Genomic DNA, 16,515 nt, shown 5'->3' with positions numbered 1-16,515 from the left:
TTTTATTTGTTTTAAATGATGTGTGACGACATTAAGTGTGCTCGGTTCTGACATGGACAGCGTCATCTCTGCCAACTTGTTTTTAAGTTTTTGGTGTCCAAAAACAAGAAGATAAATGTATTAATCATTGTTTGGTAACTGGTTTTAGTGCTATGTTTTTGCAGTCTTTTCTAACATGTTACAATACAAGATTGTAGTGTACAAATTCACATTTATAAAGTATAAATATATATACATAGATATATATGACAAATGTATGTTCTAATGCAATAAAGACAAAATGACTAATTATAAAAATTACATAAAAATAAACACGTGTATTTATTTCCTCTTGTAATGTGACGTCATCCATTTAGAATAAGTATTATTTTTATTTATTTTTTAAATGGACCGCCTTCGGCCCTTGGCGTTTTCACTCTGAGTGCGCATGCGCTAAGTCTTGTATGTTTCCGGTCATTCATGTGGCAGCGCCACATACAGGTTTACCGTGTGAATTACGTCGTTTTGGGCCGATTTAAGAATTTTTTTATACGTGCATAGTTCCTAATACGATCATGTTAGGTAACATCTACTCAACTACAACGGCCCTTTTAAATTACGCCATAATCATACATTAAGTGGCATGTAATTTCTTTGGAGTGGAAACGACCCTCGCGGGCCTCCGTCGGCGGCGTTTGTTTTGTTGACATTTTTGTCTTCCTTCCGTCCGGCAGCTGACTCGTCCTCAAGTTAGCAAAAAAACCAAAACCAGCTCACACAGGACAACGTGATGCCCCGAACATTCATTCCAGCTCGACAAATGTTGGCTTATCTGAGAGGGGAGTAGCTCAACATGACAGTTACGTTCTTGACCGACTTGTCGTGTTTCGTCGCTAAGCTGCTGCGAGAAAACTCGCCAGTTAGCTTTAGCCTGTTAGCAGCTGTGACCAATTAAACTGGACAAAATACAAGCATGGAGGGCGTTCTGTACAAATGGACGAACTACATGACAGGTGAGTCTTGTTTCTGTTTTGTGGGTTATTATTTATGTCTTATTTGTGTGTCTTGAGGTCACGTCAGTCAGCTTCATTGTCATTGTCCTAATAATAGTAATGCTAACTTGGAAGCAAGACACTACATGGTCGTGCTCAGGTGGTGTTCTAAATGTTTAATTTACACGCAAAACGATCAGTCATGCTCTTAATTAGGTATATCACACTGGGGATTTATTAATGCATATCAGTACACGCAATTAAGCGACCACTATATGTAAAGGCATCATATGAATAATTAAAAGTTTAAAAACATGCTTTTTGTATGTTCCTACATGTGTACAAACGTACTGTATAGCGACATGGAAGTGCAAAAGAAATTGTCTAATGATAAAATAGAAAGAAAGAATAACAACAAATACATATTATAATAATATATGGGGTATGCTGTATAAAATGAAATACAAATTATATACAGGTGTGTCTCAGTAAATTGGACAAAGTTCAGCTTCAATACTGAAATTAATAAAGTTTCTCACCGTGCACCTTAAATCACCTTAAGTTATAAAAAAGGACAGCTTGTGTGTGTAAATGATATACAATTGTACACTATATAATGCAATTTGAGAAGAACGGTAACTGCAGTTAAGGCATAGTTTATTTACATTTCCTTTATACTTTCATCAGTACTGACATTGCTGTTTGAATGCATTGTCTTCATATTTTTAATGTAAGAAAAAAAAATGTGCATGTGTCAGGCTGGCAGCCGCGCTGGTTCGTGCTGGAGAACGGCATCATCTCGTACTACGACAGTGAGGACGACGTCGGCAAAGGAAGCAAAGGCTCCATCAAGATGTCCGTGTGTGAAATTAAAGGTGAGTCCGTCAGTATCTTCAAAGTGTAACCAATTTAACCTGATGTGGCGCACATTGCTCACTTTCCAGTTCATCCGACGGACACTACGCGTTTGGAGCTGATTATTCCCGGCGAGCAACACTTTTACGTGAGGGCGGTGAACGCAGCGGAGAGACAACGCTGGCTGGTGGCGCTCGGCTCATCCAAAGCTGGAACCTTGGACGCACACAAACACAGAGGTATACATAAAGGTCACATAAATTGGCCATTTTTGCCCCCCCCCCCCCTCAAAAAATCTAATTTATCGATGTTTCACCTTTATTTAAAAACAAATGGCAATGACGTTATTCAAAACGAGCTTTTGTCTTTTCGTTTTTTGCCTTCTGATGTTGGCTTTATTTTTCTTGATACTAACAAGCTCTTTAACAGATTTGTTTTCACCGCATTAACATTCACAAATATACACGTATAATTTACATTTTGTTTTTCCTTCGTACCCTCAGTTATTTGCAGATTCAACTGGTTGCGGGTTTCTTTTCTGTAACGGCCACAAGGTGGCACCAAATAGGAAAATAGTATTTTAAACATTCAACAATTTAACAACCAATAAAGCATTGCAACGTGCGTTTTGAACTACGAATAAAGTTTATTATTAAAAAAAAACAGCATCCTGAGCAATAAATGCAAATTGATTCAAATGAATTACTGATCCAGCCCTGATTTGTCCGTGTGTGTGTGTGTGTGTGTGTGTGTGTGTGTGTGTGTGTGTGTGTGTGTGTGTGTGTGTGTGTGTGTGTGTGTGTGTGTGTGTGTGTGTGTGTGTGTGTGTTGTGTGTGTGTTTTGTAGGTCCAGACTGTCTGAGGACCAAAATGTCTGAGCTTCGTCTCTACTGTGACCTCCTTGTCCAGCAGGTCCAAACCATCCAATCACAGAGCAGCGCAGACCCTGAGGACATGTCCACGTCAGAGGTTTCAAATACAATTTAAAAAAGAAAGAAAAAAAAAAACAGCATTCATGCCCGTTTCAAGTTTGCCATCTGTGTAATAGTAACACTTGGTATGTGATTGTCAGGCGTCGCTCCTCAGCGCCACCTGCGCCACATTCATCAGGACACTGGAGGAGTGCATGAACTTAGCGCAGCACAACCTCACGCCGCACCTGCAACCTCCTGAAAGGGTCAACCACTGCCCTAATATACATATATATATATATATATATATATATATATATATATATATACACACTGCACTTTCAGTATACATATGATTCATACAAAGACAATGTACAGATTTTAATGTAATGTATGGAATCTTCCATGTTTTTTGTGTCCAGATGAGAAGATCGGTCAGTCACCCCGGCACGTCCACTTTGGACAGGTGAGTCCAAACGCAAACGCACACTCACACTTGACCGTAGATTTCCACTTGATGTAAGTTTCCGTGTCAATGTTCCATCTTTGTATTTCTTCTGCGTGCGCTGCTCAGGTGCGGCACGCTGAGGGAGAGATCCAAGCCACGGCGGGACCGGGCCAGCTCCGACAGTTCTGTTTATGACACGGAGTCAACGTATAAAGGTGACAGCGCGTTTGTACTGGCACTTCACATGAATAAGAAATCGCCAAAATCAGATTTGCTGCAATTATGATCATTTTTTTCCTCGTTCACAAACAGAAAGAGCAAATGACAACAATGTTATTGAAAACAAGTTTTGCTTTCTTTTCTTTTTCCGTCTTGGATTTGCTTTCGTTCTCAAAGCAAATAAGCTTGCACAGCATTTTATTCCCTGCAGCAGCTTGCATCAGATTTCACAGTAGTCTTTTTTTGCAGTAATATTAATCGTTTTTTCTCTCCAGAGGATAAAGAATATATGCCTGTTGAATTTTCTATCTGTTCCTTCTCCATTTGTGTTCAATTAACCGTTGCTTTAACGGTCATAACAACCGCAACCAAACTCTTAAGTCGGGGACCACCATATAGTGACTTTTGTGAACTAACTTCCTCTCTGTTCGCGGCCATGTTGTTGATGAAAGCAGCACACACTAACTTATCGTTTCACTGTGATTGAACTGTGACTTTGTGTCGGCCTTCCAGGTTTGCTACCAAACCTCAGCGGCGAATCATCGTGCATCCCCGAGGAGCGAGGGGGCGTGGCAAGTCCGAAGACCACGCCCACAGACACGGACACAGACCTGTCCATCTGAAAGGTCACGTAAAGGTCGGAAGGCGTCACTTTGATGTGGACGCCATGAATGTATTTCTTTGTCAGTCCGTTGGCAAATGAGCACTTTGGACTTATTTCAAGTCATTTATTTATATTTGCCTCTGGGACTGGGAACTTGGAAGTCCTGCTGAGGCGAGCGGGACCAAAATGGCCCCCCTCCCATCCGCACTACAATGTGAACACCTGCCGCCATCTTGTTGCGATGGTCACGGCTTCAATGTTTCTGCTGCCTTCCTGGCAATTATTTTTCTCATGATTTCTGTACAGTGATTTTCATTGTGTGGACTTACACGTTCACATCACAATTTAAGATAATAAATTATTACACTGTGCAGGGATGAGGGAGTCGCCAATGAGCAGTTGAATAATGCCAAACAAAAACAAATCATCCAGTTCATTCTCCGTCTATGCTGTCACAAATTATATTCCCAGCCGAGCCAATGCGAGCGTGTTGCAATGCATGATGGTACTTGTAGGCAGCAGCCTGACTGCATTCATTCATTCTTTTCTGATCGCGTGTGCACTTAAGCAGTGAAAATCATTTTGGGAGGGATTGTGTTGTCGCCGCGGCAACAGACTCAGCATTCAACCTTATGGTGTTAAAAAAAAAAAAAAAAGATGCACTGAAGCACCTAAAAATAATCTGATTTCAAATAAAACATGAAACACTTTGTTTTTTTCTGAATGTTCTGAAAAGATGACCGCTTCATAAAATAAATTATGTTCCATTCTAACAGTCTGTAAAGTAGGTTGTTTGTCTTACCATTGTTTTTATTTGGCAGCTATTTTTGAGTTGTATGAAAATGCATACAACACAATATCCAGAGTGGAGTCAAAATAGACTGTACTTTCAATTATTAGTGTAATTAATACACAAATGACTTAAAATGCAGGGTGTCCCAAAAATGTACGCACTCTTTCACTGCTTATTACTGTACCCATTATGTTTTTCTTTTATGTCAGTAAAATGTCGTAAATGCAATGTAACATGTATAATGTTAAAATATTTTTAATTGATGTCAATAAATTGCTAAATTAAAAGGAAATATGATTGAATGGCCAGTCAAAAAGTGAATACGTTTTTTGGGGACACACTAAACAACACTACAGCAAAAGTAATTGAAGGACACGCATGGAATGTGATGCAACTCGCCCGCGCGTGTGTGTGTTTACAGAAGGCGTGTGTACGTGTGGTTTGGATTTTTGTTTTGTTTCTGTCTTTTGATGAGGAAGCGTGACCCACAATGCATTTGTGCCGGATGTGGCCCGAGCTCGCCCATTGAACAGGACGTGAGCACAAACGCTCGCTCACGAGGTCAGTTGAACACACACACATACACAAAAAACACACAGGTGTGGACCTTATGTTTTCTTTCAGATATATTGAAATGTAACATAAGAAATGAAATGAAAAACACTAATTCTTAGATTGTTTTTTTTTTCCCCAATTCAATTTTTTTTTTTCCCCATTCTTTAAAAAAAGACATTTGTTAGCCTCTTGCCAACTTCTCCATTGCGTCAATAATTTTTTTGTAAAAAAAAAAGACAAATCTATCAAATCTTTAAATTTAATTGAATCTAATGTCAGTTCATGTGAACTTAAAACAAGTACAGTACACGCACACATCACTTTTGAAATGTTTAATTTACATGTGGAACAACTTTAAATTAATTATTTGACTTGAGGGTCCGGATTGTCAATATTGAACTTTCAAAGGAGCTTTGAAGAACGTTTTTTTTTTTTTTTCCAGTGTTAAATGAATGAATTGCGGTGCCAGTTTGGCAGGTCGAGATGTGCGCTGGCTGACACGCGATGTGTTTGAACCCGACGTGGGCCCCGGACCATTGCAAAAAAAAAGGTGCAACGTGAACTGTGTGAACCTGTATAGGATTTTGAGGCGCCGCTTACAGTATGTTGTACTGCTGTATCACTTTTAAGATGTAAAATAGATCCGTCAGGGAAGTTGCTATAGAAGAGCGTGCACGGGCGAGCAATGTTAACAAATATGACACGGCGTAAGTTGTCTGCAGTAGTTGGCAGTATATTGCGGCAATCTGACACATCGGCGAATCATCATCTGCATCAGAAAAAGAAGTCTTTGTTCACAATGTTTTCTCATTGTGTTACATTTTATACACCAAAAGTGTTACGATTGCCGTAAATGCCATAAAAAAAAATTCTTGGTATTTAAATGGGGTATTTCTCTACGGCGGATTCCGTTAGTTGTGGGGGAGATCGAGGTCATTAACCCCAAATGGGGAGAGGAGGATGACAGTACAACTGTTGTTATCTGTGATGTGTTGAAATTGGAGAAAACTTTGAATTTTGCTCCTGGTTTTTTCCAAACTGAAGAAACAAATCCAAGAAACATGAAGTTGACTTTCTTTGCACGCAATATGATGTTTTGGCCTCCAGGCCTTGAGATCAACACGTTTTCCCTTCACTTGAGCAAAAGCTGAACAAGAGGATGCTGATGTGTAAGCAAACATTGTGTCCGCTCAGCGTGTTTAAAAGGCGTGTTTGAAAGCGGGCGGCCCCGCATGTGCTCAAGAGAGATGGACGCGGCGGTGAGAACGGCACAAGCGCTCAACGGTCAGTTTTCATTTGTTCGCCTCGCCGTCCACTTCGACACGTGTCAAACTCTGGCGCTTTTTTTTTGTTTTGCGCAGGAGGAACCGAGGAGCAAGTCGCAGCAAGTCCGAAGGCGCTCAAGGTAACATCAGCACGTCGCTTTTGCTACAACAGAAGCTTTTGACAGCAAGTACCAACAACATTCAAATCCAGTAGGCTGAAGTGTTCGTCCAAAACGGTGATCATTTTGTCGACGGGAAGAAAAAAAAATTCAGATGGGAAAACGAAAACTAAAATAGAAGCCATTCTTTGAGACAATAATGATAACTACAATTGACTGACAATTTCATCAATGACTAAAACGGAAATGAAAACAACACAGTGACGAAAATTCACACAATTCAATCAAAAGGAATGAAACGCGGGTTTGAGAAAAGAACCATTCATTTGTTGTGCACCTGTAAGATTAATCAATTTTTTTGTTCAGGTGAAAACTAAGTTGTATTATTGTCATTTTCAACATGTTTCATTGAAACAATAAGGACACTGTTGCATTAAATGTATCTTGTGTGTTAAACTACAGTTACAAAAATAGGTGTGTTGTAATTTTCTGTATAAAAGTTGAAATGTATGCTGAAGGAACATATCGACTAAATTGACAATTCAGTCGACTAAAATTGGATTAAAACTAAAATACAATCAGATGACTAAAACTTTCTTTAATTTGAGTCAAACGAGACAGGTTTTAGTCTTGTGTGCGTGTACCAGTACCGCTAATTCAAGTTATTGGAAGCCACTCTAACAAGTTTGGACATAGCGCTTAAAAATAGAGGAAAGAAAAAAGTGCTTCAAAAAACAGTTCAAGTTCGAATGCAAATGTATTGTGTTGTACTTCTTTAATTTTTGTTAATTGAGAATCACTTGAGTTCAGCCAATTTTCTGCTGAACTTCAAGTGTCAAATTTTGGCCATCATAAAACCTTTTTTAAATGACGTCATTTAAAAATGATACATTATTATTATTTTAAATAAATGTGTAAAACTTTTCACACTTTCTCACTACACTGTAAATATGACAACACGTGAGGACAGATTTAACAGATAATATTTAATGATTGGTTTATTAAAAACTACATGTGACAATGAAAACGTTTTTATTTTGTCATCAAACTAAACTCTTCTGCACGCACAACACATTTGTATTCATTTTATGAAATAATACTAATAATGAGAATATTATTAAAATGAACTATTTTACATGTTTTATTCATTTGATTCAATATTTGCTTAGGTAATTTACATAAATACATTATGGATTAAACTTAAATGTGTTAATCATTTAAATAAATTGTTAATCATTCAAATAAATTGTTATTCATGAGCACGTTTGTAAGTATTTGAATCAATAATTGGCTTATTTGTTCTAATCAAGCAAATGATCAATGCTACAATTGGCTGACAACCATTCCTTCGTGTACACTCCCGCGACCCCAACGAGGATGACCTCTACACATGGTGGATGCCGGATGAACACATAAATACAATCAAAAATGAAATGTAATATTCACACTTCAGATGTTGTTTTTTTGCTGTGAAATGTGGCAAACGTGGCGCTTTTTGCCCACCACTGCTGCTTTTCAAGCTCACTGATCTCAAGTTGGAGGTGCAACTGACAAATGGAGGTTCTTATAGTTGTGTACGTTCCAGGGGTGGTGCGCTCCAGAGTTGCTGGTTCTGTCTCGCTGCGCGGGTTGTTACAAGCAGCGCAAAAATGCCGTCAAGTTGGCAGGATCCTTGGAGGAAGGCGACCAGTCGTCCTCCAGCGAAGATGATGATGATGATGATGATGATGCGCGTCAACCGGAATGGGACCCGCCTGCGGGGGGAGCCGATGAGCACGAAAGACGAGGTGGTGAGCGGCAGAGCGAGACGGGAGACACCACGACCCGGCTGGAAGGTAACTGTTGCGCCAGAGTGTGCTTACCCAAAATGCACATGCTACCCAATCTGCACACAAATGAAAACGCCTGGGGGGGAAGAAAAAAAAATCCGAAAGGAAAATAGCCCAAAAATTATAATGATAAAACCACTAAAACCACTAAGAAAAGATTTTAAGCATTTTCAAAAATGTAAAAACTAATTTAGATTTTTGTTTTTTGTTTTTTTACATGTATGTCAAAAAGTATTGGGGAAAAATACCAAATTAACATATAAAAAAAAAAATCCCAGTGTTCCCAATTTTGTTTTTAAAAAAAGTAAAAAAAAATCCACTGCTGTGCCGTTCAGTTGAAAGCGTTTTCATTTGGCCTCCCTCAGATGGCGCATTCGCCCCAACTCAAGTCCAGCCTTTGCCTGCGGGGGGCGCCAGTCAAGACCCAGAGCCATAAAGTGGCGATACCAGGCAACACAAGGCACGTTTGCCATAATGTCGCATGTGCTCTTCCCAAATTCTTCCAAACCCACAAACAAACAAGCAAGCAAGCTTCTTGATCATGATTGGAAAGAAATTGCACAAACAGTATCTGTTGAAAATGATTGCTTACTTTGTAAATGATTCGATAAATTAATAGAATGAATGAATACATTGTGAGTGTTTTTCTTCTTCCCTCTCAAAAGCAAACAAACAAAGTTGTCATTAAGTTTTGATTGTTGATTGTTTTTGTTTGTCAAACTGCGTTTGGGCCTTTTTGCTGCACATGAAAACATTTTGACGTTTTGTGTTGATTCTTCCCTGTTGTTGAAACTTGGAAGCCAACACATGTTCAACACTGGATTCGAACCTTAATGCTTATTTGAAACCCTATCCCTGCCTTTTTGAAAACGTTACCCTTCCTTGAAGCCCAAATTTGAATCCTTACCTTTGGCTCTAATTTTGCACATTTGAAACCCAACCCTTCCTGATTTGAAATCCGAACCTCGGCCTGAAATACTAAATTCACTCAACTTTTAGCATTTAAAATTAAATACCTTATTTTTAACTTCCCTCATGAGTAAAGTATCTACCTACCGTACCTATTTGAAACCCTAACCACAGCTCTTAAAAGCTTTGCGTTGAAACCATAACCCTCGTTTCAAATCATAATTGCATCAAATCAAGTCAAAAATGTCTGTAAAAAAAAAAAAAAAAAAAAATCGACATCCGGTAGGAGTCCCATTTTTGTAAATATAAAAGCTGCTTTGACTGCACTTGAGTCAATTAGTCTTCCTGCACGCTGGGTTTGGTAATGGACCGCGGCCCAGACCACTCCCTCTTCACCACACACACACACACTCTCTCTCTCTCTCTCTCTCTCTGTGTCTTTCTTTGTTTGTTTGCACGAGCGTCGGACTGCGATGGAGCCCGGCAGTCCCAAGAAGATCCAGTTTGACGTCCCGCCGCTGCAGGGACACTTGGACCCGCAGGCCGCCGAACACGTGAGTGGGCCAGGCCGCCATCAATGGGGTCTCTTCTCCTCTCTCTGGAATGTCTGCGCGCGCGTGTGTGTGTGCGTGTGTTTGTGTCACTCACCAAAATATCATTTCTGCCTCTTCACTATCAAATAACACCAGATTAAAAGAAAAGGGGAAAAAAGTGTCCGATTTCTAATTTTCAAAATGGACATGTGGACAGTGAAGTTGTGCAACGTGCGTTTTCCAAACTGCTTCCAACTGGTTGATGATGATGATGATGATGTGAAAATGACATCATCACGTCATGTGCGAAGCTGAACAAAATGTTGTCTCTGTCCTAAATGTAAACCAACATTTCAGTTTGTGTTCTTATTTGCTTTTAGGGCAGGACATGTTTCAATCCGTTCAAAATGATTTCCATATCACGCTTACACTTTTATAAATGGTTCCGTAAGCACATGCACAAAATAATGGATGCATATCATCTATGTGTGTCCAGTATATTATTTTGTGATTTAGTGATCTTTTAAACAGCGCAGTAATATTTTTCTAAACAGTGATTATAGGTGTCTTAACCAAATATGAATCTGGATCCTAATTGGTTTTATTGCATCAAAATACACGTCAATATCAACACAAAAATATGAATTGTAACACAGTTGGCTTACTTCATGTTTCTCTTTTGGTAAGGAAGTTAAAAATATGAATCAAAATGAGCAAAAACTTTAAAATGTTTATACCGTATAACATGTCATTAAAAAGTAAATTTAATTTAATGTAATAAAAAAAGCTATTCTAAAATTAAAAATATCTCATTTAAAATGTACAATGCACAAGTGAATATTATACGAAGTTCTATATGTAAAATATGAAACTATATAAATGCAGTTAAATATAAGTATATTAATGTGATTCGCAGCAACACCGTTTTCATTGCCAATCTAAATAATATCCACATTAAATTTAGAGATGTCATTAATTGTATATTGATATATATTGAAATGCTGTAGATATAAATATATTAGCGGATATATATGATTTAAAAAAAAAAATCATAATAGATGATTCCCTTATTAATTTTTTCCAACTGGAAAATATTTAAAGTTAAGCAGAATCAAACAACCAATGAATGACTGCTGCTGTTGTCGTCGGGCAGACGTTTTTCCCATGCAATGTTTAAACGATGGAAATAGGAATCGGTGGCGAACACGCACGCACACACGTTAGACTTGTAAGCTTTTAATGGCTTGAAAGATCTTTTTTTTTTTTCTCCCTCTTCCTGTTGGCCTTCTACAACTTCCTGTGCAGCCATGTGGACTTTTGTCAAGTTGTCATGTCGTGAATCATTTCAATAAACACGTACTTATAGCTCACAACTTTCCTCTGAATATTAATATGGAGTATGTGTCGATTTGAGTCACTTTGTGTTTTATAGTGCAGGTAACATTTGTTATTTTTCCATGTTTTTGTTCAGATACGTCGCAGACGACCGACGCCTGCAACTCTGCAAATATACAGACAACCAGGTAACACACGCACAAACGCACAAATCACCTCAGTACAGGTCATTTGCGCTTTGGCAACACTATTTGTATCAATAAAGAACCTTTTGAATTTTGAGCAGGACCAGAGGTGGTGGGAGCGAGGGGGGGGGGGGTGCGCGAGGGGGAGGGGCGCGTAGCGGGGCTATAATGGAACCTTTATTAGATTTGAGTTGCAGCATTTGGGAAGTGATGTCAGTCAGCGTGAAGACTGGACTGATGGATGCTGAGCGCGCGCGCGCGCGCGTGCGTGCGTGCGCGCGTGCGTGCGTGCGCGCGTGCGTATGAGTAGGCTGATGGAGCGGTGGGCTGTGTTCCATTTCATGAGCTCAGCTTGGCAAGTTTGCTCTTGCAAAGCAGCCGAACATCAAGTGTACACCGGCGGAGTTCACGGTTGTATGTTGTAGTGTCTCGTATATAAAATGGACAGAAAAAGTCTACACACCCCTGTTGAAACAGCAGGTTTTTGTGGGACAGATAAAGACCAAAACCGGGAAAACGTTTTCCACCATTCATGTGACATTTAACCTATACAAATCTGGCAGCAGACGGCTCGGTTACAGAAAAATACAAATAAATACATCGACAACGAGCTATGATGTCATTTGCATTTTTTTTTTTTGTTATTTAAAAGGATAATTGGGAATAACATTAAATGGCTTCATGGCTATTGGATGGCTTCATTGTTCTTATTTCCATCTGTAGTCGCCAAAGAATAAAATTTAAATTGGAGAATAAAAGGTTCACAACAGGCACACAAAAAAAAGGGTGCAGCTATTAAGACAAGTAAAAAAAAAACTTTGGGAACGAAAAGGTGAATAAAAGTGTCGGAAAAGAGAATGTGGGTGGTGGTATGCATGGTGAGCAGGGGGCCAAGATGGGGCGGGGCCAACATTTGAAATGGGGGCAGGTGTGTGCTAACTCCCATTCATTGTGAGTTTGAATCCATCACCAATGATGAGGGTGTACACACTTATGCAACCACTCTCTGTTTAATTTTACTTGCTTTCTCTAACAGATTTCATTTTTTTTCTACTGACTTGTGCAGGTTGTGGGACAAAAAGAAAAAAGTTTTGAACTTATTTGCCTTGGTGTATTTCTAAAAAGGATTTTAATGAAAAACTCTTGTTGCCCTTTTGTGTCTTGTGCAGAAGCTGCAGATCAGAACAATGCCGGCGGAGGCTCCCAGGTTTATACACACGCACACGCACACGCACACGCACACGCACACACGGTGCCACGTGTCGTAAGCTGTGCGTTTTTATGCCCTTGCCAGTCTTTAGATGGCGCTCAGAGGAAGCAGAGCACCTTGGCCCCGCCCACTATGAAAGGTAAACAAAATTTGAGCTTGGCACCGATTCGGGAAAACGCCGTCAACGCGAGACGGCACGTTGAGCCAAGTGGTTAGCGCGTCTGCCTCGCACTTTTCAAGTTTACGGTTCGAATCTGGTAGGCGGGTGTGAACGCAGCTCGGGCCTGACGAGTGCATTGTCAACCAAAGACGACTCACGTGATGTTGCATTTTCCCCAAGACAACATTTGCAACGGCTTCATTTCTGCTCCAGCCCGAGCGATCAGCCACTGATGTGCTCTCGGCGTCATAATCGTCCCCCAAGGGGGGAGGCAAATTGCAATTTGGCGCAGGCCAAAAACAAGTTTGGCGGCCCTCCTGTGATGTCATCGCCTGTTGCCCATGTGGCGTGCGCGCTGCCTGCTGTTTCCGCTTCGCCTTTCACGACCTCCATGTTGTCTTGTTTGTGAACGCGCACCCTCATTGTCGTTCTTGTGAAAAACAACAACAACAACAAAAGTTAGTGCGCAGCCAGACAGGAAGTGAAGACCTTAAAAGCTTTTCTACTATTGATCCAGTAAGGGTGCGCGTGCGCGTGCGTTTGCGTGTGCCAGCTCCTAATAGCGCACAAGCAGCGTTAGCATTAAAAGCGGAGCAGCAGGATTTGTGTTGTGCAGAATAAGAGCAAAATATTGCAGCGAAGAGCAAATTTGGCTCAATGAAAGAATGAGTTGTCAGTCGATGCAAGTTTTTTTTTGCTCTAGCGTATTTGAATAATTTAATATAGTTGCATGTTTTTTTCTCTTGCCAATGTTATGTTATTTAATTTTGAGGCAGACGTTCAAATTAATTTATTTAGATGACCAGTTAAATATAATTACATTTTACTATGTTTTTCTCTGCGGATTTAATTCAATTTAATGTATTTTTTATTTTATTTTACATTTACTTACATGCATGTTTTAATTCGGTTTAATCCAAATTTAATATAATAAAATTAATAATTAATAATACATTTAATATAGTAATTTAATTTAATTTGATGCAAATTGTATTTATTTATTATCTTTGCAAATTTTATTCATTTTTGTGTTTTTTGCTAATGCACATTTTAATCCTATTCAGTGTCATTTAATTAAATGTTGTTGTATGTTTTAATTAGATTTTTATGCAAATTAATTGAGTTTTCATTAAAATTGTATTCAATTGAATTTCCACACTTAAATTTAATTTCATTACATTTTAATGCAAGTTGTACCGTATGCATTTTGTAGGGATGTTTGGTACCACTTTTTTTCATACCGATACCAGTACAAATACTCAACTTTTGAGTAGTCACCGATACCAAGTACTGATACCAAGACCTCTATATCCCAATCTAGCATTTTTTCATTAACATTGCCTGAAATTATTGGCAATTTTCTATTCTTTCAATTCCTCATTTCTAGAACTTGATCATAAAATCGTCAGGAGTACCGATACTTTGAAGTAAGACTCATACCAATAACTGGTATCGGTACTCACCCATCCTTAGTGTTTTGTATTTAAAATTAATTAAAAAAAAAATGAATGCCCATTCTCATGTAATTGCATGTTTTAACTTCCATTTGATGCAAAAGTAATTGCATCTGTTTTGCTGCAAATCGAATTTTGTTCAAGCATCATTAATTGAATGTCACTTTTTTTATTTTATTTTTATTTTTATTTTTTATTCTTAAAAAGAAAAAAAAAAAAATTAATTGAATGTCACTTAATTGAATGGAATTGAGATGGTGTGGAGCGGTTGTCGTCCTCAGAGCTTCACGTGGGGGCGGAGCAACCGGACAGTCAGTTGAGTCCAATCACAGCGCAGCTCTATGCCAGCTCCTTCCCGTGGACCAATCAGAACGGGCCGGAAGAAGCCAATGGGAACCAGGCGGGCCTTTTAGCCAATCACGGGAGAGGCGTGGCACAGAGCAACAGTTCAGGCGGTAAATGATTATTTATTGATTTTTTTTACGGCACATTTTCAAACACATCTTGAATCTTGTTGAGACTCCGGAATTGAATTTGGAACATTATTTGTTGTAATTAATCCAAGCATGCGTTCCAGTACTTGAGTGTATTTGTAGTAGGAGTGTTTGACATCATATGGTGAGCTTGAATGGAACTAATTTTTCCGTTTCTTGCGCATCTCCCGGCTCTGTCCTTTTCTTCCTTTCCTCTTCGATTTCCTCAGATGTGTCCCAAAAAGAAGCTTCCAGTCCTGACTCGGTCTCTCGGTAGCCGCCGCCGCCGCCGCCGCCGCTGCTGCACTTCCTCTTCCTTACTCTCCTCTTCATCCTCCTCCTCTTCCTCACGTCCATGCTGCTGCATTAACTGCTTGCCAACAACAGCAACAGCGAGAACAATGTACAATCTCATGTAAGCTGGCATTAATGCACACGACATGGCTGTGAATAAACATCTGTTACTATATGACAAGTGGAACATATCTCATTCATTATTAATATTTTGGCTGTGTAAGAAGCTTATGGAATGAAATGTCTTCAAGCCATGTCAAGTCTAATGTCTTTTATACTCATTTTGCATCCTCTGGAAGGCTTTATGAGGGGGGGGGGGGGGGTTACCGGGGGGTAAGAAAACGTAACACAGCTATTAAATCATGATACAACACATGCGTGTCAGCAAAGAGATGATTCTTTTGCAAAAAATCAAAAAGCCTGATTGAAATGTTTTAACTGCTTTATAGATTGAAATCACTGTTCAAATGTCCGAAGGTGTCACGAAAGCAGAAAGATTAGCATCAAAGTTACTGTTTTGCTTGATACGTTTTTACAAAACGTGCATTTTCCTCCCAAAACAATCGCATTTCTTAATACTCGTGTTCTGCTTCTGATTATTAAAGAAAAGAAACAAGCAGAATCAAAATCGTTATTCTTGATAAGAGAAGAGAGTCTATTCTTTCATTTGGTAGATTTGATGTATGAAAATAATTCCAATATTATTGCAGCTTACTGGTTAGACGAGCTGTCACTGCCTTCTTTATGCATTTTTATGTAAGTATTCTACTGACCCCTGGTGGCCAAGGCGCACACCAACAGGAGCATCACTGTCAATGGGCATTGAAGCTTGAAGTGTCATTCTTTTCATTTTTGAAAATACATTTTAATCTATTTTGAAGCATGAACCCATGAAGCACAACACGTGCAATTATTTTTCATTTTTTACAATAGATTTTTTTAATTTTATTACAAAACATGTTGGTGGTTTTGGGTGGCTGGAACAGATTAATGGCATTTCCATTTACTTCAATGCGGAAAGATGATTTTAGATAGGAGTGTTTTGAGTTACAAGCGTTGTCACAGAATAAATGAACTGTTAAGCCAAGGCACACATGTAAAAATAAATACATGATTTTCTGACAATGGCAATTTTGTGACTGATCCCCTGTTTGTTGACTGTTGTTTTCTTGTTTTATTGGCAAAATCTAAAATGAGTTTTTATTATGCGAACTAATGAGCTGTTTGTTTTTGCAGGCAAGCTTGAATCTTCCGTACCAGAAGAAGAAGAGAACATCAAGCATCAGAATGAATAATGGCTTTTTTGGAGGGATTGTTTCCGATTATTTAGAATCATACATACAAGGGGGGGGGGGGGGGGGGGGCAACAGCACCCCGACGATACTGCAAAATG

General features: G+C 39.2%; 2 protein-coding genes across 8 annotated transcripts; both read left to right on the top strand.

The window, feature by feature from the left end:
* The first annotated feature begins 454 nt into the window (after positions 1-454).
* On the top strand, positions 455-8,439 carry plekha3 (pleckstrin homology domain containing, family A (phosphoinositide binding specific) member 3). Of its 3 annotated transcripts, XM_086092169.1 has the most exons (10): positions 455-992; positions 1,730-1,846; positions 1,916-2,065; positions 2,674-2,795; positions 2,899-3,003; positions 3,160-3,203; positions 3,312-3,400; positions 3,918-4,041; positions 5,223-6,761; positions 8,326-8,439. In XM_086092169.1, exons 1-8 carry the CDS (start codon positions 953-955, stop codon positions 4,025-4,027), a joined length of 777 nt encoding a protein of 258 aa, XP_085948295.1. In that variant the 5' UTR covers positions 455-952; the 3' UTR covers positions 4,028-4,041; positions 5,223-6,761; positions 8,326-8,439. The 3 variants fall into 3 exon arrangements, with proteins under 3 accessions (XP_085948295.1, XP_085948294.1, XP_085948296.1); XM_086092168.1 differs by having other exon boundaries at positions 456-992; positions 3,918-6,761; XM_086092170.1 differs by lacking the exon at positions 8,326-8,439 and having other exon boundaries at positions 456-992; positions 3,918-6,640; positions 6,718-6,762.
* A 570-nt stretch (positions 8,440-9,009) lies between these two features.
* ppp1r1c (protein phosphatase 1, regulatory (inhibitor) subunit 1C) lies at positions 9,010-16,465 on the top strand. Of its 5 annotated transcripts, none has more exons than XR_015096774.1 (6): positions 9,010-10,032; positions 11,483-11,534; positions 12,701-12,880; positions 14,637-14,810; positions 15,059-15,243; positions 16,359-16,465. XR_015096774.1 is itself a non-coding variant. In XM_086092175.1 (6 exons), exons 1-6 carry the CDS (start codon positions 9,952-9,954, stop codon positions 16,415-16,417), a joined length of 459 nt encoding a protein of 152 aa, XP_085948301.1. In that variant the 5' UTR covers positions 9,010-9,951; the 3' UTR covers positions 16,418-16,465. The 5 variants fall into 5 exon arrangements, 4 of the variants coding, with proteins under 4 accessions (XP_085948301.1, XP_085948299.1, XP_085948300.1 ...); XM_086092175.1 differs by lacking the exon at positions 15,059-15,243 and having other exon boundaries at positions 12,701-12,738; positions 12,826-12,880; XM_086092176.1 differs by lacking the exon at positions 16,359-16,465 and having other exon boundaries at positions 9,856-10,032; positions 12,701-12,738; positions 12,826-12,880; positions 15,059-15,414.
* Positions 16,466-16,515: the final 50 nt, after the last annotated feature.

Source organism: Leptonotus elevatus, chromosome 13, assembly GCF_054856555.1.
Source record: "Leptonotus elevatus isolate MCC_2025b chromosome 13, RoL_Lele_1.0, whole genome shotgun sequence".
Taxonomy (NCBI): domain Eukaryota; kingdom Metazoa; phylum Chordata; class Actinopteri; order Syngnathiformes; family Syngnathidae; genus Leptonotus; species Leptonotus elevatus.
This window is presented reverse-complemented; position numbering and strand designations above follow the sequence as displayed.

Excerpts from the sequence above, each read along its gene's own strand:
- plekha3 (XM_086092169.1), top strand. The coding sequence starts at position 953 with ATGGAGGGCGTTCTGTACAAATGGACGAACTACATGACAG. Across the intron at positions 993-1,729 it reads ATGGACGAACTACATGACAG|GCTGGCAGCCGCGCTGGTTC; the intron begins GTGAGTCTTGTT and ends TGCATGTGTCAG. Across the intron at positions 2,796-2,898 it reads AGGACATGTCCACGTCAGAG|GCGTCGCTCCTCAGCGCCAC; the intron begins GTTTCAAATACA and ends TGTGATTGTCAG.
- ppp1r1c (XM_086092173.1), top strand. The coding sequence starts at position 9,952 with ATGGAGCCCGGCAGTCCCAAGAAGATCCAGTTTGACGTCCCGCCGCTG. Across the intron at positions 10,033-11,482 it reads ACCCGCAGGCCGCCGAACAC|ATACGTCGCAGACGACCGAC; the intron begins GTGAGTGGGCCA and ends GTTTTTGTTCAG. Across the intron at positions 14,811-16,358 it reads ACAGAGCAACAGTTCAGGCG|GCAAGCTTGAATCTTCCGTA; the intron begins GTAAATGATTAT and ends TTGTTTTTGCAG.